This window comes from Eucyclogobius newberryi, unplaced genomic scaffold, assembly GCF_026437365.1.
Source record: "Eucyclogobius newberryi isolate DKJ021-1_F unplaced genomic scaffold, fEucNew1.0.hap1 SCAF_12, whole genome shotgun sequence".
Taxonomy (NCBI): Eukaryota; Metazoa; Chordata; class Actinopteri; order Gobiiformes; family Gobiidae; genus Eucyclogobius; species Eucyclogobius newberryi.
Genome location: NW_027315746.1, coordinates 13,122,521 through 13,148,356, shown reverse-complemented (window position 1 = coordinate 13,148,356; position 25,836 = coordinate 13,122,521). Strand labels below are relative to the sequence as shown.

General features: G+C 33.5%; 1 protein-coding gene across 1 annotated transcript in view; it reads left to right on the top strand.

The window, feature by feature from the left end:
- The window catches only part of ghrhra (growth hormone releasing hormone receptor a), a 139,069-nt gene that overhangs the window by 91,123 nt on the left and 22,110 nt on the right, over positions 1–25,836 (top strand). Inside the window, exons 7-8 of the mRNA XM_072440332.1 lie at positions 1,917–2,070; positions 11,982–12,042. Coding sequence (XP_072296433.1) covers positions 1,917–2,070; positions 11,982–12,042 — 215 coding nt within the window. The remainder of the gene's footprint in view (positions 1–1,916; positions 2,071–11,981; positions 12,043–25,836) is intronic.

Genomic DNA, 25,836 nt, shown 5'->3' with positions numbered 1-25,836 from the left:
CATAATTACCTGCACTTTTAACAGCCCTTTAGACATAATTACCTACACTTGTAACTGCCCTTTAGACATAATTACCTACACTTGTAACAGCCCTTTAGACATAATTACCTACACTTGTAATTCACCCTGGAGAGACAAAGAGACCACGAGAATGGACTGTTTAGCAAGCTTTATTCGCAAGTTATTTGGCGCTCAGACCCCGGCGGAAGACGTTGCAATCATGGGCACTCCATGATCTATTTGTATTAGATGTCTCCCCCTGGAGACTGGTGGTGGTAGATGTTAAGAGGAGGTAGAGGAGGAGCTGGGGAGGCGGTGGGTCGCAGTACGGTTTGAGCGGCCGAGCCATCTGCATGGGAGCTTAAATGCGACTGCCTGGTGCTGATTGGGAGCAGGGAGGAGTCACTGGGAGCGTTGATTGGGGATGAGGAGCAGGTGCGAGGGCCATGATGCAGACGCCCCCTGACCTTTCACCCTACTTCTTGGCCGGGAAAAACTGCATAACCTCTTTGGGATAAGCGCAGAAACCTGGGAGAGTCCATGGTGAAGGAGGGATCTGACTCTCACAGACGGACAGGCGGGCGCCCGCTTGAGTGCGATGATGGCGCTGGGGAGAGGGGTCCTTCCATGGAGGCCTTGACGTAGATGGATGGAGTTAGGTCTTCCAGGCTGAATTTACGCAGGCTTCATCAGCCCTTTAGACATAATTACCTACACTTGTAACGGCCCTTTAGACATAATTACCTGCACTTGTAACAACCCTTTAGACATAATTACCTACACTTGTAACGGCCCTTTAGACATAATTACCTACACTTGTAACAGCCCTTTAGACATAATTACCTACACTTGTAACGGCCCTTTAGACATAATTACCTGCACTTGTAACAACCCTTTAGACATAATTACCTACACTTGTAACGGCCCTTTAGACATAATTACCTACACTTGTAACGGCCCTTTAGACATAATTACCTACACTTGTAACTGCCCTTTTAGACATAATTACCTACACTTGTAACAGCCCTTTAGACATAATTACCTACACTTGTAACTGCCCTTTAAACATAATTACCTGCACTTGTAACAGCCCTTTAGACATAATTACCTACACTTGTAACTGCCCTTTAGACATAATTACCTACACTTGTAACTGCCCTTTAGACATAATTACCTACACTTGTAACTGCCCTTTAGACATAATTACCTACACTTGTAACTGCTCTTTAGACATAATTACCTACACTTGTAACTGCCCTTTAAATATAATTACCTACACTTGTAACAGCCCTTTAGACATAATTACCTACACTTGTAACAGCCCTTTAGACATAATTACCTACACGTGTAACAGCCCTTTAGACATAATTACCTACACTTGTAACAGCCCTTTAGACATGATTACCTACACTTGTAACAGCCCTTTAGACATAATTACCTACACTTGTAACAGCCCTTTAGACATAATTACCTACACTTTAGACATAATTACCTACACTTGTAACAGCCCTTTAGACATAATTACCTACACTTGTAACAGCCCTTTAGACATAATTACCTACACTTGTAACAGCCCTTTAGACATAATTACCTACACGTGTAACAGCCCTTTAGACATAATTACCTACACTTGTAACAGCCCTTTAGACATAATTACCTACACTTGTAACAGCCCTTTAGACATAATTACCTACACTTGTAACAGCCCTTTAGACATAATTACCTACACTTGTAACAGCCCTTTAGACATAATTACCTACACTTGTAACAGCCCTTTAGACATAGAAGATGTAATGATTTTTCTATTATCTGGGGGATTGATACACGATGATACACAAACTCGACCGCGTGTTTGAAGTACTAAACCTGGTTGTTGTTGTTGTTGTTGTTGTTGTTGTGTCTTTCTTCCCTTTTAGACGGCGTGTAAATCTGCCGTGGCGTTTTTCCAGTTCAGTATTTTGGCCAATTACTTCTGGCTGCTGGTGGAGGGCATGTACCTGCAGACGCTGCTGGCTTTGACCTTCGTGTCTCAAAGGAAGTATTTCTGGTGGTACATCCTGATTGGCTGGGGTGAGTACAACGCAAACACATGTGACGTTGTGAGTCTCGATTATCAACTACAAAAAGGATAAAATAACTTTTCTGAAGAACAATTTGACCCGTACATGTGCTTAGAATAGCTATGTCCATTTTTAACTAAACTGACTCATTTTGAAGATTTATAATATCTCAAACCTTTTTTTTTTTGCACTAGTTGGGCATTTTGTGTTTTAAGTACCGTATTTTCTTCTCAATAAGGATTATAAGGCGCACTGTCTAGGAATGGGTTATTTTTTTTAATCATTTTTCATATATAAGGCGCATTAAGCCGAACAAAACATGTCCCGCACAAAATCGCCTCGAGGTCAGTAACAACCAGAGTTAATCCATATATAAATTGCACAGGATTATAAGACGCACTGTCGTTTTTTGAGAAAATTAAAGGCTTTTAAGTGTGCCTTATAGTGCGGAAAATACGGTAGGTTAACATTTTGGTGTAGCGGGTCGAATAGAGACTGTCACACAGAAAATGCATCATCAATATAACTATAACTAATTACAGATATTTATTCTCATGTACTGAAGTAGCTTACAGTATCTTTCCTTGCGCCATCAGTGGAATAAAGTGGTCTTCAATATTACAGTTGTATATTTTCTGCATGCTCGCTGGTGGTGCAGAGGTTAAAGGTGTGGCATATGTACCTCAGCCCCGGCCATTTGCTGAATGTCTCTGCCCTTTCTCTCCCCATTTATTGCTACAGTTCTGCCTTTGAGACAGAAAATCTTGATTAAAAACCATATATTCTGCAACAATAATATGCATGTGCACTTTAGGACAGTTAGGACAGTTGACATAGTAATTTACTTCTATTAAAATAAAATATCCTATGTTTTTAAATATCCTATTGAAAAGCCCTCGAAATGTTGGCCTAGAGTAGGGGTAGGCAAACTACGGCCCGCGGGCCACATCCGGCCCGCAGGGCCTTTCAATCCGGCCCGCCAAGCTTGTCCAAGTAATATTTAAAAAAATGAAAAATAAAAAAAAATAAAAAGCCCTCAGCACCTACAAGAGCTCACAGCACCTCAGCACCTACAAGAGCTCACAACACCTCAGCACCTACAAGAGCTCACAGCACCTACAAGAGCTCACAACACCTCAGCACCTACAAGAGCTCACAGCACCTCAGCACCTACAAGAGCTCACAACACCTCAGCACCTACAAGAGCTCACAACACCTCAGCACCTACAAGAGCTCACAGCACCTACAAGAGCTCACAACACCTCAGCACCTACAAGACCTCACAGCACCTCAGCACCTACAAGAGCTCACAGCACCTACAAGAGCTCACAACACCTCAGCACCTACAAGAGCTCACAGCACCTCAGCACCTACAAGAGCTCTCAACACCTCAGCACCTACAAGAGCTCACAGCACCTCAGCACCTACAAGAGCCCACAACACCTGAGCACCTACAAGAGCTCACAGCACCTCAGCACCTACAAGAGCTCTCAACACCTGAGCACCTACAAGAGCTAACAGCACCTCAGCACCTACAAGAGCTCACAGCACCTCAGCACCTACAAGAGCTCACAGCACCTCAGCACCTACAAGAGCTCTCAACACCTGAGCACCTACAAGAGCTAACAGCACCTCAGCACCTACAAGAGCTCACAGCACCTCAGCACCTACAAGAGCTCACAGCACCTCAGCACCTACAAGAGCTCTCAACACCTGAGCACCTACAAGAGCTAACAGCACCTCAGCACCTACAAGAGCTCACAACACCTCAGCACCTACAAGAGCTAACAGCACCTCAGCACCTAAAAGAGCTCTCAACACCTGAGCACCTACAAGAGCTAACAGCACCTCAGCACCTACAAGAGCTCACAGAACCTGAGCACCTTCAAGAGCTCACAACACCTACAAGAGCTCACAACACCTCAGCACCTTCAAGAGCTCACAGCACCTACAAGAGCTAACAGCACCTCAGCACCTACAAGAGCTCACAGCACCTGAGCACCTACAAGAGCTCACAGCACCTACAAGAGCTCACAACACCTCAGCACCTACAAGAGCTCACAGCACCTCAGCACCTACAAGAGCTAACAGCACCTCAGCACCTACAAGAGCTAACAGCACCTCAGCACCTACAAGAGCTCTCAAGAAACTGAGAGCTCTCTGTATCAAACCAAACTGAGAAATACATTTCCATGAATTTCCATGAATTAAAGCGTATCAATGGCTCTCTTCAATATTGTGTAAAACCTTGAATTGACATTAGGATATACTAGTTGTCCATACATGTTGACAGAACGCAGACATGACCCACTGTTGTACCACTGGACAGTATATTTATAGACTCTGATACACAAGATAGAGCCGAGCCAAAGAGCTTTTGTCTGAGCTAATCTGCCCTCACAGATAAGCAAACGTGAGGCATTTGGTAAATCTTAGGTGGATTAATTTAGGCTGCCAACATCTATTGGAACAGGTTTTCACTTACTTCACCACCTGCACCAGGAGACGCAGGAGAAGCTGAGTGTCTGCTGGTTCTGACTGTAGTAGATGTATATGGTGGTGGAACGAAATCATGAAGAATCCATCAAAGTGCAGAAGGACTCTTGTGAGATGATGACACATGCGACTAGTGTTGCTCCATCACAACATGCTGAAGGTAGTAAACGTTGAAAAAAATCTATAAAAGATGCCAAAACGGTTGAAACATGAATCTGAACTGAAACTTGCAGTGTAATCTTATTAAAAAAAGCCAGATTTCTGCATTTAATTGTATAGTCCATTCATGTTTTGTGCAATGGATGAACCTCAACCAAGAGATTTATACAAATATTTTAGCACAATTCAGATAATTTGCAATAATATGATATGATATTTGTCAATATTTCCCACCCTGGACCTGTACCTATATTAAAAAACACAACTGTATCATGGAAAGCAATGCCAAAGAGAAAATAGCCACAATAACCACAATTTCAGCTTCAACCTCTTTGCTCTGTCTTCTTTATTGCAACACATTTTGTAGCATTTATAGCTGTGCAAATGAGAGTCAAGCCTCATTAATGTACACAAATAACTTCAATACTTATGAAAGAAATACTAAATAATATATTCTTCAACATGTTCGACCTCGAAAAGGAATGCAGATTTGGGTGAAGGGCACTCGCTCCAAATGCAATGCACAAGAGCCGTATGTTTTATGTTGTGAAGAGGTTCCACCTATTTCTACCATGGCAACACTTCAGGATATAGGGTATAGGGTAAAACACATACTTTGAAGACGCACAACTACAGTAGGTGGCAGTAAATGCACCATTTTAGTTCAACCGCAACGACAACAACAACATTATGCAGTCACTCGCAATGGATTTATGTGTTTATTTATTTGACAGGGACATTTCAGATCAGGAATAACTGCAAAATCTAGTCCTTGGGCAGAGGCAAAGTGACAGTAAGTTAACAGCGTGCAGGCATTTTGACCTTTAACAGACAAACACACCACCACCCAATCACCAGCAGAGGGAGCAGCTCATCAGCAATCATTTTAATTATTTACAACTCACATTATTCCTGTAGATTACTAAAGACTACTACCCTGAATATCGTTAAGCCACTTCTCAAGGTTGAATTTAAAACGTTCCAACGACTCTTGAGTGTTTCCAAGATAAAGTAAAGTGAATGTGGCATAAACGGATATAAAAACACTGTACATCTGGGTTTACTTTTTAGCATTTGGATTCAGTTGAAATGAGTTTTACTTCTAAAATGTGTATATCTTTGTCTTGATTTGAATATTTTTGTAAAAAGAGAACATTACAAACCAAGTAAACTACTATCAAAAAGCACATTTTTCTTTTTCTCAAATCCTCGATAGTACATCTGTGAAACTGTATTCCAGAACAGGCTCCAATTTGTCTAAAAGGTGACGTGGAGCGAACACTTCACACCTCACTAAAAGCCGGACAGCTTTTGTGAAATGTCCGGGCACAAAATAAAAGACAGAGTGCTTTGATTTCCACCTGTGAATCGAACAGGTCACGCGAGACTGGATGTGGGTCAAATCAATTCCCACCTAAAGGAAATGTCAGAAAGCATCCAGCTGAGAAAAGGCCGTCAGACTGAGGGAAGATTCTGAGCGGATTAAAAAGAAGAGAAGCTGAACATACGAGCGAAATAACCACACTCGAAATAGACTTAACAGAAATAGACATGCTAAAAATGGCAAGTCAACAAACAAGACAAAAACAGACTGACAGACAGTACTGCACTGGTAAGATAAGATAAGCCTTTATTTGTCCCACAATGGGGAAATTCCAGTGTTGCAACACAAAGTAGGTACAGAAGTAAATCATTATAAAAAACAGGAAACTTATAAAAAACACACTTATAGAAAAGCTCTTATAAAACTCTTGGTACCACCACCAACAATAATAATAAATATAGCCGCAAGCGGCAATGATCGGCCCTCGCTACGCCGCCGCCACGCCGCAAGAGGAGGGGGCGCTAACGCGCCCCAATTGTCCTTTTATTACGCCTACTGCTGAATCTGTGACGCTGTCACATCTTCTCCCCTTTGTTTTACCATCAAAAAGCTATTTTATTTTGAATTCTTGGCAAAATGTGCGGCTTTGCCGCACAGACACCGTGACTCTTTGAATAAAAATGTGGATAACTTTTGATGGTCCACCCCTGAAGATGAGTCTCACCAAATTTCAGGTTAATATGTCTAACGCCCTAAGAGGAGTTTGTGAAAGTCTAAAGTGTAAACATGTTCTGGCGATTTCCCCATTGGAATAACATGGAAGGTTTCGGTCATCATTACGGCAACGCCATAACAATTATGACATGGGTCTCATTGACTTTTCTGATGGGGATGCTAAAATTGAGTTGTGTGTCAAATTTCATTTAATTTCGCAAAACTAAACATTTAACCTCCATATAAAATCTGTAGGGGGCGCTGTGGCGCCAAATGAATTTATTTCACTTCAAGTAGGTTTAGGGCAAAGAGTTTAACAACTGATTCTAATTTGACGCAATTCGGACTTTATCTGCGCAAACGGCAGAAATTTTAAATATGGGAGATTTCTGAAATTCTAGCTACAGTTTGCGGCTTCGCCGCACAGAGACCGTGAGAGGTATCAATGTAATTTGGATAACTTTTGATGTCCCACTCCTCAGTAGCATTTTCACCAAATTTCAGCTTTTTAGGGCCAACGCCCTGGGAGGAGTTCGTAAAAGTACGACGTTTGGAAAAACTCCGAAGTCATGTTTAGCCATTTTTGAAGCAATATGGCCGACATTTGGTTGGGCGGACGGCGTTGCCGTAATAATATTTTTTACTTCTCTTGTCACCATCTACCTCTGCGCCAAATTTCATGATTCTACGATCATATTTTTTTTGGGTCATTTCCCATCTCTCAATGCATTTTTGGTACATTTGGGGGCGCTGACGCGCCAATTTTTTTTATTTTAGAAAAGGGAAATAGCCAGAATGTAGAGAGGCACGATTTTTAGAGGTGTGCAAATTTTTGTGACTTTTCGTCAATGTTCACTGGGTGAAAAATAGGGGGGTTGGTCCCGAGAAGAAGAAGAAGAAAGAAAGAAAGAATAATATTCCGATGCGAAAACAATGTTTCCCATTTTCCAAATATCATAAACTATACATTTTCGGAAAGCGCTCGCGCTTTCCTACCTCATGTTGTGGGTCCCTGGTCACTGACGGGTACTTTCGTTAATTTTGAGTGGGCTCCGCCCACTTTGTGTTTTTGGCCCTCTATACAGTAATAATGTTCATTTTTTTGCATTACATGCTTATATGCACGGAACATGCAAGAGATGGGGAACGTATTCGTGAGGTACTTAGCGCAAATGAGTGCTTTATATGGGGATGACGACCGCTTCGCGGTCGTCATCTCAATGTAAAGTGCTCGTTTAGTGCGCACTTTTGCACGGGCTTCGCCCGTTTACAACGGTAATGTTCCATTTTCCTACTACTAATTAGTATGCACGGGGCGTGCATGAGTGAAGGAGTGCGTTAGTGAGTGTTTGGAAGTGGGCGAGCGCTTCGCGCTCGATTTCGTGCGCACTACGTGCGCACTTTCGCAGCCGTGCTTCGCACGGCCTTACGAGATTAATAGGCCTCTCGCCAGCTTGTGGCGCTCGGGCCTAATAATTTCAATATGTTAAGCGCTATTCAACACACCCAAAGCACTTCACAATAAATACTACCACTACTACGGCTGCTACGAATACAGTAGTTGAGTATACAGTAGTTGAGTATAGAGTAGTTGAGTATACAGTAGTTGAGTATACAGTAGTTGAGTATAGAGTAGTTGAGTATACAGTAGTTGAGTATGCAGTAGTTGAGTATACAGTAGTTGAGTATACAGTAGTTGTGTATAGAGTAGTTGAGTATACAGTAGTTGAGTATACAGTAGTTGTGTATAGAGTAGTTGAGTATACAGTAGTTGTGTATAGAGTAGTTGAGTATACAGTAGTTGAGTATAGAGTAGTTGAGTATAGAGTAGTTGAGTATACAGTAGTTGTGTATAGAGTAGTTGAGTATACAGTAGTTGAGTATACAGTAGTTGAGTATACAGTAGCATACTCGACAATCTGACTCTATTATTCCTTCAAGATAACTGTGTTTATTTTCCAAAATGTCATAATCACATTTGTAGCAATATCTAGACGTACTTTTCTTTAGTGCTACAAGAAGATAATTGTTTGAAAAAAGTATCATTTTGTACACAAAGTAATTCAAAGTGCTTTACATAACAGGAAATGGTTAATTCAAATCAAATTACAAACTTAAATAAATATAAATAACTATTACAACGTCGAGACGAGTGCAGATAACATCATTTCCTCTCAGTCTTATGCACCGCTAAACTGAACAGTTTTAGCCTGTCTCACATTCTCAGTAACAGTTCCAGAATATAAGACTGAAACTCTGATTACCCAGAGCATGGAGAGACTCTTCTCTGAGCCACAGGAGCCACAGGAGCCACAGGAGCCACAGGAGCCACAGGAGCCACAGGAGCCACAGGAGCCAGAGACTTGAGAACAGGACTAATGTGATCCTACTTCCTGGTTCTGCTTTGTATTTTTACTCTTTAACGACTGCATAAACTATTATAAATTACGTTTAATTCCACTGTATGGCATTAAACCTATCCTGCTCCATTTAAAAGGAAAGAAACTTATTTAGTAAACCATCAGAGCAGTTTCAGGTCCCAACTCCTCCCTTAGGGCAGGATAGATTACAGCTCTTCAGACTTTAGACCTTTAGATTGAAAATTTATCAAAAACATTGTCCAGATGATGACCTTTGAACCCTTTCTACCATCTGTGGAGAAGAAATCCTGGTCATATTTGGAACAGCGTTGTACATATAATTATACATGTGAACATTATGTCCTGAGAGACGAGCTGTGAAAAATGTTGCATTGTACACATTTTAATGGCAAATATTGTTCATTTTTATTGTATAGTTTGATGAAAATGTGTCCTGGGTTGGTTTTATTTGAACTGTAGCGTTGTTAAAATCCGGAGCGGCTTCTCCATTGTCTCTGTCCCATTCACTTCCATTGTCTTCTTGTTGTTGTTCTGCAGTGCGTTGCTAAGCGAACACCCACTACCAACAACACTAAACAATGTGATCCATCAATAGTATGACAATATGAGCAGCTATCCAAAAAGCATTAGCCCTGCAATATGACTATATCTATAGGTTTATTTAGATATAATATATAGAGACAGCAGTGGACCAAGGCAACTATTCAAACTAACTTGATATATTTACAAAAAGCAATTTATACAGAGACTTAAAATACACACAATTAATCATTTTTCATTTGTTTGTCTTGAAATTGTTCTGAATTTCGAATGAAAATGTAATTCTAAATACACCCTCGCTGTGTGAAGGAGACGTTTCACAGATCTTACCTTCCTGCTGCTGTCAGACTGTACAACAAACACTGTTAGCCCTGAACATGTGCAATACTGACTTAACCATGTGCAATACTGACTTAACCATGTGCAATACTGACTTAACCATGTGCAATACTGATTTAACCATGTGCAATACTGATTTAACCATGTGCAATACTGACTTAACCATGTGCAATACTGACTTAACCATGTGCAATACTGACTTAACCATGTGCAATACTGTATTTCTTATTCCCCCCTCCATTCTCTATTAAGATATGAGAGGGTCTGTCTACAGGAGTTTTGTTAATAAGAGTTTTTTGTTAATAAGAGTTTTTTGTTTATAAGAGTTATTCTATTAAGAGTGTTTTAAAAAAAGAAAATGTCCAAAGTTATCTGTCCTTTCCCTCTGTATATACGTGCGTGAAATGTCCCCATGTGTGGACAATAAAGGCTTATATCTTATCTTATCTTATATCTTATCTTATCTTACTTTTATTTGAAGGATGTTATGAATGTATTTAAATGGCACAAAACAGAGGGCTGCATCTGGATGAGCATCAGTTCTTATTGCTCCTTAAATGAGACACATGATCCAATATTGACTCATTATTTTCCCCTCTTTACTTTGTATTAGATTTTTCATGTTTTTTGGTAGTTTTTTTTAATCAGTGATAAACAGTACATAAAGTCAGCTACGACACTATTGTTTTAGATGAAAAATGTGTTTTAAAATGTACAAATCTATAGTAATGATCCAGGTGTCACATTATTTTTCTAAGAGACAGGTGATTGACAGGTGACCCCCGGCCTTGAAAAGCCTTACATTTACTCCATTAGATGAACAATACTCACATAGAGTTGGTATTTAGTCTACATTGTGATGGATAAACAAAAATACGACTTCATCAAAACCTGTTGCATTAGTCTGATAATAACTCCACCTTCAGACTCCGTGATGTGACCTTTAGTGGTCAGTATAATAATGATACTCAGCAGAGGATTGTCTTTATAAACACATATTAAGAGGAGTCAGAGGTTGGCGTCTTGTTAATGAGAAGCTGCTGTTGTGTTGTTCAGTCAAATGTCAAGTTGTCTTTATATAAGTGCATCAATTATTCTACTACTTTCACCAGACAGTAATTATCACTGCAACATTAAGGAACACTGGCTGCTCTGTTATTTTAATAAAAGGTAAAAAGTAATAAGAAATTGCCTGTTATGATGATTTCACCAGTATAACATTTTATAATAGCTACAATTATTCCTGACTTGATTCTTAATTAATTAATTCTTAATTCATAGTGAACATATGTATTTATTTTATTCATTTATTAAGAATGATTCAGGCTTATAATCACTTACACTAATACTCCTGACCCTAAACATAATTAATTAGTTACTAAACCTGAATCATTCTTAATAATCTATATGTTCTTTATAAATGAAATCTTCATTGATGCTTTGTTAAGGCAAATTAATGTTTAGTTATTATGATGCGGAACCAAATTGACTAACAGCTTTTATCATTATAAAAATAATAATCATCTATATGTATTTAATTAAGACATGGGTCTTATATTTAAATACATTTAATTTAGTGTAGATTTTCACTTTGGTACATAAACAATGTTACAAAGCCATTCATTATTTTGTTGTTGTTAGCTCCGTGTGCAAAATGAAAACGTCAAACTATATGATTTCAAATCGCAAAACAAACATATTCACTACCCTATTTCACTCAAACCAATAAAAAAACATTGTAATCCCATTCTGCCCTGCACTCGTCACACTTAAGACTTCAAATACAGTTAAATGTCATTCTTTTTAGTCAAGGGCTGAGCCAATCATCAAGCTCTGCAGGAAATGTAAGGCTTTTTCTTTGTTGCAATTGTCTCAACACTAATAGGTCTCTTACAGGGGAAAGTATTTATGTAATTCACATATTTTGTTCATATATTTGAGTGTAAAGCCTCTTTGTATTTGGTGCAGGTCTGCCCTCCACAGTGATCATCCTCTGGATGTTAACTCGATACTTCTACGACGACAACGGGTACGACACATTTTATTATTTACAATTTGAACACATTTATGAACCCTTTTTACAGCAATGAATTATAATTACTAGATGAATGGTATGGTATTGCTACAGTATCATTCATAGTAAGCGCAGTGTCTCTCGCCAAAGGACACAGTGTAATGAAAGTAAATACAGCCCAATTACAATTACAGATACACAATACAACAGATACACAATACAACAGATACAAAATACAACAGATACAATTACAGATACACAATACAACAGATACACAATACAACAGATACAATTACAGATACACAATACAACAGATACAATTACAGATACACAATACAACAGATACACAATACAACAGATACAATTACAGATACACAATACAACAGATACACAATACAACAGATACAATTACAGATACACAATACAACAGATACAATTACAGATACACAATACAACAGATACAATTACAGATACACAATACAACAGATACACAATACAACAGATACAATTACAGATACACAATACAACAGATACAATTACAGATACACAATACAACAGATACAATTACAGATACACAATACAACAGATACACAATACAACAGATACAATTACAGATACACAATACAATTACATATACACAATACAATTACAGATACACCATACAACAGATACAATTACAGATACACAATACAACAGATACAATTACAGATACACAATACAATTACATATACACAATACAATTACAGATACACAATACAACAGATACAATCACAGATACACAATACAACAGATACAATTACAGATACACAATACAACAGATACAATTACATATACACAATACAATTACAGATACACAATACAACAGATACAATTACAGATACACAATACAATTACATATACACAATACAACAGATACAATTACAGATACACAATACAACAGATACAATTACAGATACACAATACAACAGATACAATTACAGATACACAATACAACAGATACAATTACAGATACACAATACAATTACAGATACACAATACAACAGATACAATTACAGATACACAATACAATTACATATACACAATACAACAGATACAATTACAGATACACAATACAATTACATATACACAATACAACAGATACAATTACAGATACACAACACAATTAAATATACACAATACAACAGATACAATTACAGATACACAATACAATTACATATACACAATACAATTACAGATACACAATACAACAGATACAATTACAGATACACAATACAACAGATACAATTACAGATACACAATACAATTACATATACACAATACAATTACAGATACACAATACAACAGATACAATTACAGATACACAATACAACAGATACAATTACAGATACACAATACAATTACATATACACAATACAATTACAGATACACAATACAACAGATACAATTACAGATACACAATACAACAGATACAATTACAGATACACAATACAATTACATATACACAATACAATTACAGATACACAATACAACAGATACAATTACAGATACACAATACAACAGATACAATTACAGATACACAATACAATTACAGATACACAATACAACAGATACACAATGCAATTACAGATACACAATACAACAGATACAATTACAGATACACAATACAATTACATATACACAATACAACAGATACAATTACAGATACACAATACAATTACATATACACAATACAACAGATACAATTACAGATACACAATGCAATTACAGATACACAATACAACAGATACAATTACAGATACACAATGCAATTACAGATTCACAATACAACAGATACAATTACAGATACACAATACAATTACATAATACACAATACAACAGATACAATCACAGATACACAATGCAATTACAGATACACAATGCAATGGATACAATTACAGATACACAATACAACAGATACAATTACAGATACACAATGCAATTACAGATACACAATACAACAGATACAATTACAGATACACAATACAACAGATACAATTACAGATACACAATACAACAGATACAATTACAGATACACAATATAACAGATACAATTACAGATACACAATACAATTTCAGATACACAATACAATTACAGATACACAATACAACAGATACAATTACAGATACACAATGCAATTACAGATACAATTACAGATACACAATACAACAGATATAATTACAGATACACAATACAATTACAGATACACAATACAACAGATGCAATTACAGATACACAATACAACAGATACAATTACAGATACACAATACAACAGATACAATTACAGATACACAATACAACAGATACAATTACAGATACACAATACAATTACAGATACACAATACAATTACAGATACACAATACAACAGATACAATTACAGATACACAATACAATTACATATACACAATACAACAGATACAATTACAGATACACAATACAATTACATATACACAATACAACAGATACAATTACAGATACACAATGCAATTACAGATACACAATACAACAGATACAATTACAGATACACAATGCAATTACAGATTCACAATACAACAGATACAATTACAGATACACAATACAATTACATAATACACAATACAACAGATACAATCACAGATACACAATGCAATTACAGATACACAATGCAACAGATACAATTACAGATACACAATACAACAGATACAATTACAGATACACAATGCAATTACAGATACACAATACAACAGATACAATTACAGATACACAATACAACAGATACAATTACAGATACACAATACAACAGATACAATTACAGATACACAATGCAATTACAGATACACAATACAACAGATACAATTACAGATACACAATACAATTACAGATACACAATACAACAGATGCAATTACAGATACACAATACAACAGATACAATTACAGATACACAATACAACAGATACAATTACAGATACACAATACAACAGATACAATTACAGATACACAATACAATTACAGATACACAATACAATTACAGATACACAATACAACAGATACAATTATAGATACACAATACAATTACAGATACACAATACAACAGATACAATTACAGATACACAATACAACAGATACAATTACAGATACACAATACAACAGATACAATTACAGATACACAATGCAATTACAGATACACAATACAACAGATACAATTACAGATACACAATACAACAGATACAATTACAGATACACAATACAATTACAGATACACAATACAATTACAGATACACAATACAACAGATACAATTACAGATACACAATACAACAGATACAATTACAGATACACAATACAACAGATACAATTACAGATACACAATACAACAGATACACAATACAACAGATACAATTACAGATACACAATACAACAGATACACAATACAACAGATACAAAATACAACAGATACAATTACAGATACACAATACAACAGATACACAATACAACAGATACAATTACAGATACACAATACAACAGATACAATTACAGATACACAATACAACAGATACACAATACAACAGATACAATTACAGATACACAATACAACAGATACACAATACAACAGATACAATTACAGATACACAATACAACAGATACAATTACAGATACACAATACAACAGATACAATTACAGATACACAATACAACAGATACAATTACAGATACACAATACAACAGATAAAATTACAGATACACAATACAACAGATACAATTACAGATACACAATACAACAGATACACAATACAACAGATACAATTACAGATACACAATACAATTACATATACACAATACAATTACAGATACACCATACAACAGATACAATTACAGATACACAATACAACAGATACAATTACAGATACACAATACAATTACATATACACAATACAATTACAGATACACAATACAACAGATACAATCACAGATACACAATACAACAGATACAATTACAGATACACAATACAACAGATACAATTACATATACACAATACAATTACAGATACACAATACAACAGATACAATTACAGATACACAATACAATTACATATACACAATACAACAGATACAATTACAGATACACAATACAACAGATACAATTACAGATACACAATACAACAGATACAATTACAGATACACAATACAACAGATACAATTACAGATACACAATACAATTACAGATACACAATACAACAGATACAATTACAGATACACAATACAATTACATATACACAATACAACAGATACAATTACAGATACACAATACAATTACATATACACAATACAACAGATACAATTACAGATACACAACACAATTAAATATACACAATACAACAGATACAATTACAGATACACAATACAATTACATATACACAATACAATTACAGATACACAATACAACAGATACAATTACAGATACACAATACAACAGATACAATTACAGATACACAATACAATTACATATACACAATACAATTACAGATACACAATACAAATGATACAATTACAGATACACAATACAACAGATACAATTACAGATACACAATACAATTACATATACACAATACAATTACAGATACACAATACAACAGATACAATTACAGATACACAATACAACAGATACAATTACAGATACACAATACAATTACATATACACAATACAATTACAGATACACAATACAACAGATACAATTACAGATACACAATACAACAGATACAATTACAGATACACAATACAATTACAGATACACAATACAACAGATACACAATGCAATTACAGATACACAATACAACAGATACAATTACAGATACACAATACAATTACATATACACAATACAACAGATACAATTACAGATACACAATACAATTACATATACACAATACAACAGATACAATTACAGATACACAATGCAATTACAGATACACAATACAACAGATACAATTACAGATACACAATGCAATTACAGATTCACAATACAACAGATACAATTACAGATACACAATACAATTACATAATACACAATACAACAGATACAATCACAGATACACAATGCAATTACAGATACACAATGCAATGGATACAATTACAGATACACAATACAACAGATACAATTACAGATACACAATGCAATTACAGATACACAATACAACAGATACAATTACAGATACACAATACAACAGATACAATTACAGATACACAATACAACAGATACAATTACAGATACACAATATAACAGATACAATTACAGATACACAATACAATTTCAGATACACAATACAATTACAGATACACAATACAACAGATACAATTACAGATACACAATGCAATTACAGATACACAATACAACAGATATAATTACAGATACACAATACAATTACAGATACACAATACAACAGATGCAATTACAGATACACAATACAACAGATACAATTACAGATACACAATACAACAGATACAATTACAGATACACAATACAACAGATACAATTACAGATACACAATACAATTACAGATACACAATACAATTACAGATACACAATACAACAGATACAATTACAGATACACAATACAATTACATATACACAATACAACAGATACAATTACAGATACACAATACAATTACATATACACAATACAACAGATACAATTACAGATACACAATGCAATTACAGATACACAATACAACAGATACAATTACAGATACACAATGCAATTACAGATTCACAATACAACAGATACAATTACAGATACACAATACAATTACATAATACACAATACAACAGATACAATCACAGATACACAATGCAATTACAGATACACAATGCAACAGATACAATTACAGATACACAATACAACAGATACAATTACAGATACACAATGCAATTACAGATACACAATACAACAGATACAATTACAGATACACAATACAACAGATACAATTACAGATACACAATACAACAGATACAATTACAGATACACAATGCAATTACAGATACACAATACAACAGATACAATTACAGATACACAATACAATTACAGATACACAATACAACAGATGCAATTACAGATACACAATACAACAGATACAATTACAGATACACAATACAACAGATACAATTACAGATACACAATACAACAGATACAATTACAGATACACAATACAATTACATATACACAATACAATTACAGATACACAATACAACAGATACAATTACAGATACACAATGCAATTACAGATTCACAATACAACAGATACAATTACAGATACACAATACAATTACATAATACACAATACAACAGATACAATCACAGATACACAATGCAATTACAGATACACAATGCAATGGATACAATTACAGATACACAATACAACAGATACAATTACAGATACACAATGCAATTACAGATACACAATACAACAGATACAATTACAGATACACAATACAACAGATACAATTACAGATACACAATACAACAGATACAATTACAGATACACAATATAACAGATACAATTACAGATACACAATACAATTTCAGATACACAATACAATTACAGATACACAATACAACAGATACAATTACAGATACACAATGCAATTACAGATACAATTACAGATACACAATACAACAGATATAATTACAGATACACAATACAATTACAGATACACAATACAACAGATGCAATTACAGATACACAATACAACAGATACAATTACAGATACACAATACAACAGATACAATTACAGATACACAATACAACAGATACAATTACAGATACACAATACAATTACAGATACACAATACAATTACAGATACACAATACAACAGATACAATTACAGATACACAATACAATTACATATACACAATACAACAGATACAATTACAGATACACAATACAATTACATATACACAATACAACAGATACAATTACAGATACACAATGCAATTACAGATACACAATACAACAGATACAATTACAGATACACAATGCAATTACAGATTCACAATACAACAGATACAATTACAGATACACAATACAATTACATAATACACAATACAACAGATACAATCACAGATACACAATGCAATTACAGATACACAATGCAACAGATACAATTACAGATACACAATACAACAGATACAATTACAGATACACAATGCAATTACAGATACACAATACAACAGATACAATTACAGATACACAATACAACAGATACAATTACAGATACACAATACAACAGATACAATTACAGATACACAATGCAATTACAGATACACAATACAACAGATACAATTACAGATACACAATACAATTACAGATACACAATACAACAGATGCAATTACAGATACACAATACAACAGATACAATTACAGATACACAATACAACAGATACAATTACAGATACACAATACAACAGATACAATTACAGATACACAATACAATTACAGATACACAATACAATTACAGATACACAATACAACAGATACAATTATAGATACACAATACAATTACAGATACACAATACAACAGATACAATTACAGATACACAATACAACAGATACAATTACAGATACACAATACAACAGATACAATTACAGATACACAATGCAATTACAGATACACAATACAACAGATACAATTACAGATACACAATACAACAGATACAATTACAGATACACAATACAACAGATACAATTACAGATACACAATACAATTACAGATACACAATACAATTACAGATACACAATACAACAGATACAATTACAGATACACAATACAACAGATACAATTACAGATACACAATACAACAGATACAATTACAGATACACAATACAACAGATACACAATACAACAGATACAATTACAGATACACAATACAACAGATACACAATACAACAGATACAAAATACAACAGATACAATTACAGATACACAATACAACAGATACACAATACAACAGATACAATTACAGATACACAATACAACAGATACAATTACAGATACACAATACAACAGATACACAATACAACAGATACAATTACAGATACACAATACAACAGATACACAATACAACAGATACAATTACAGATACACAATACAACAGATACAATTACAGATACACAATACAACAGATACAATTACAGATACACAATACAACAGATACAATTACAGATACACAATACAACAGATACAATTACAGATACACAATACAACAGATACAATTACAGATACACAATACAACAGATACACAATACAACAGATACAATTACAGATACACAATACAATTACATATACACAATACAATTACAGATACACCATACAACAGATACAATTACAGATACACAATACAACAGATACAATTACAGATACACAATACAATTACATATACACAATACAATTACAGATACACAATACAACAGATACAATCACAGATACACAATACAACAGATACAATTACAGATACACAATACAACAGATACAATTACATATACACAATACAATTACAGATACACAATACAACAGATACAATTACAGATACACAATACAATTACATATACACAATACAACAGATACAATTACAGATACACAATACAACAGATACAATTACAGATACACAATACAACAGATACAATTACAGATACACAATACAACAGATACAATTACAGATACACAATACAATTACAGATACACAATACAACAGATACAATTACAGATACACAATACAATTACATATACACAATACAACAGATACAATTACAGATACACAATACAATTACATATACACAATACAACAGATACAATTACAGATACACAACACAATTAAATATACACAATACAACAGATACAATTACAGATACACAATACAATTACATATACACAATACAATTACAGATACACAATACAACAGATACAATTACAGATACACAATACAACAGATACAATTAAAGATACACAATACAATTACATATACACAATACAATTACAGATACACAATACAACAGATACAATTACAGATACACAATACAACAGATACAATTACAGATACACAATACAATTACATATACACAATACAATTACAGATACACAATACAACAGATACAATTACAGATACACAATACAACAGATACAATTACAGATACACAATACAATTACATATACACAATACAATTACAGATACACAATACAACAGATACAATTACAGATACACAATACAACAGATACAATTACAGATACACAATACAATTACAGATACACAATACAACAGATACACAATGCAATTACAGATACACAATACAACAGATACAATTACAGATACACAATACAATTACATATACACAATACAACAGATACAATTACAGATACACAATACAATTACATATACACAATACAACAGATACAATTACAGATACACAATGCAATTACAGATACACAATACAACAGATACAATTACAGATACACAATGCAATTACAGATTCACAATACAACAGATACAATTACAGATACACAATACAATTACATAATACACAATACAACAGATACAATCACAGATACACAATGCAATTACAGATACACAATGCAATGGATACAATTACAGATACACAATACAACAGATACAATTACAGATACACAATGCAATTACAGATACACAATACAACAGATACAATTACAGATACACAATACAACAGATACAATTACAGATACACAATACAACAGATACAATTACAGATACACAATATAACAGATACAATTACAGATACACAATACAATTTCAGATACACAATACAATTACAGATACACAATACAACAGATACAATTACAGATACACAATGCAATTACAGATACACAATACAACAGATATAATTACAGATACACAATACAATTACAGATACACAATACAACAGATGCAATTACAGATACACAATACAACAGATACAATTACAGATACACAATACAACAGATACAATTACAGATACACAATACAACAGATACAATTACAGATACACAATACAATTACAGATACACAATACAATTACAGATACACAATACAACAGATACAATTACAGATACACAATACAATTACATATACACAATACAACAGATACAATTACAGATACACAATACAATTACATATACACAATACAACAGATACAATTACAGATACACAATGCAATTACAGATACACAATACAACAGATACAATTACAGATACACAATGCAATTACAGATTCACAATACAACAGATACAATTACAGATACACAATACAATTACATAATACACAATACAACAGATACAATCACAGATACACAATGCAATTACAGATACACAATGCAACAGATACAATTACAGATACACAATACAACAGATACAATTACAGATACACAATGCAATTACAGATACACAATACAACAGATACAATTACAGATACACAATACAACAGATACAATTACAGATACACAATACAACAGATACAATTACAGATACACAATGCAATTACAGATACACAATACAACAGATACAATTACAGATACACAATACAATTACAGATACACAATACAACAGATGCAATTACAGATACACAATACAACAGATACAATTACAGATACACAATACAACAGATACAATTACAGATACACAATACAATTACACATACACAATACAATTACAGATACACAATACAACAGATACAATTATAGATACACAATACAATTACAGATACACAATACAACAGATACAATTACAGATACACAATACAACAGATACAATTACAGATACACAATACAACAGATACAATTACAGATACACAATGCAATTACAGATACACAATACAACAGATACAATTACAGATACACAATACAACAGATACAATTACAGATACACAATACAACAGATACAATTACAGATACACAATACAATTACAGATACACAATACAATTACAGATACACAATACAATTTCAGATACACAATACAATTACAGATACACAATACAACAGATACAATTACAGATACACAATGCAATTACAGATACACAATACAACAGATATAATTACAGATACACAATACAATTACAGATACACAATACAACAGATGCAATTACAGATACACAATACAACAGATACAATTACAGATACACAATACAACAGATACAATTACAGATACACAATACAACAGATACAATTACAGATACACAATACAATTACAGATACACAATACAATTACAGATACACAATACAACAGATACAATTACAGATACACAATACAATTACATATACACAATACAACAGATACAATTACAGATACACAATACAATTACATATACACAATACAACAGATACAATTACAGATACACAATGCAATTACAGATACACAATACAACAGATACAATTACAGATACACAATGCAATTACAGATTCACAATACAACAGATACAATTACAGATACACAATACAATTACATAATACACAATACAACAGATACAATCACAGATACACAATGCAATTACAGATACACAATGCAACAGATACAATTACAGATACACAATACAACAGATACAATTACAGATACACAATGCAATTACAGATACACAATACAACAGATACAATTACAGATACACAATACAACAGATACAATTACAGATACACAATACAACAGATACAATTACAGATACACAATGCAATTACAGATACACAATACAACAGATACAATTACAGATACACAATACAATTACAGATACACAATACAACAGATGCAATTACAGATACACAATACAACAGATACAATTACAGATACACAATACAACAGATACAATTACAGATACACAATACAACAGATACAATTACAGATACACAATACAATTACAGATACACAATACAATTACAGATACACAATACAACAGATACAATTATAGATACACAATACAATTACAGATACACAATACAACAGATACAATTGCAGATACACAATACAACAGATACAATTACAGATACACAATACAACAGATACAATTACAGATACACAATGCAATTACAGATACACAATACAACAGATACAATTACAGATACACAATACAACAGATACAATTACAGATACACAATACAACAGATACAATTACAGATACACAATACAATTACAGATACACAATACAATTACAGATACACAATACAACAGATACAATTACAGATACACAATACAACAGATACAATTACAGATACACAATACAACAGATACAATTACAGATACACAATACAACAGATACACAATACAACAGATACAATTACAGATACACAATACAACAGATACAATTACAGATACACAATACAACAGATACAATTACAGATACACAATACAACAGATACACAATACAACAGATACAATTACAGATACACAATACAATTACATATACACAATACAATTACAGATACACCATACAACAGATACAATTACAGATACACAATACAACAGATACAATTACAGATACACAATACAATTACATATACACAATACAATTACAGATACACAATACAACAGATACAATCACAGATACACAATACAACAGATACAATTACAGATACACAATACAACAGATACAATTACATATACACAATACAATTACAGATACACAATACAACAGATACAATTACAGATACACAATACAATTACATATACACAATACAACAGATACAATTACAGATACACAATACAACAGCTACAATTACAGATACACAATACAACAGATACAATTACAGATACACAATACAACAGATACAATTACAGATACACAATACAATTACAGATACACAATACAACAGATACAATTACAGATACACAATACAATTACATATACACAATACAACAGATACAATTACAGATACACAATACAATTACATATACACAATACAACAGATACAATTACAGATACACAACACAATTAAATATACACAATACAACAGATACAATTACAGATACACAATACAATTACATATACACAATACAATTACAGATACACAATACAACAGATACAATTACAGATACACAATACAACAGATACAATTACAGATACACAATACAATTACATATACACAATACAATTACAGATACACAATACAACAGATACAATTACAGATACACAATACAACAGATACAATTACAGATACACAATACAATTACATATACACAATACAATTACAGATACACAATACAACAGATACAATTACAGATACACAATACAACAGATACAATTACAGATACACAATACAATTACAGATACACAATACAACAGATACACAATGCAATTACAGATACACAATACAACAGATACAATTACAGATACACAATACAATTACATATACACAATACAACAGATACAATTACAGATACACAATACAATTACATATACACAATACAACAGATACAATTACAGATACACAATACAATTACATATACACAATACAACAGATACAATTACAGATACACAACACAATTAAATATACACAATACAACAGATACAATTACAGATACACAATACAATTACATATACACAATACAATTACAGATACACAATACAACAGATACAATTACAGATACACAATACAACAGATACAATTACAGATACACAATACAATTACATATACACAATACAATTACAGATACACAATACAACAGATACAATTACAGATACACAATACAACAGATACAATTACAGATACACAATACAATTACATATACACAATACAATTACAGATACACAATACA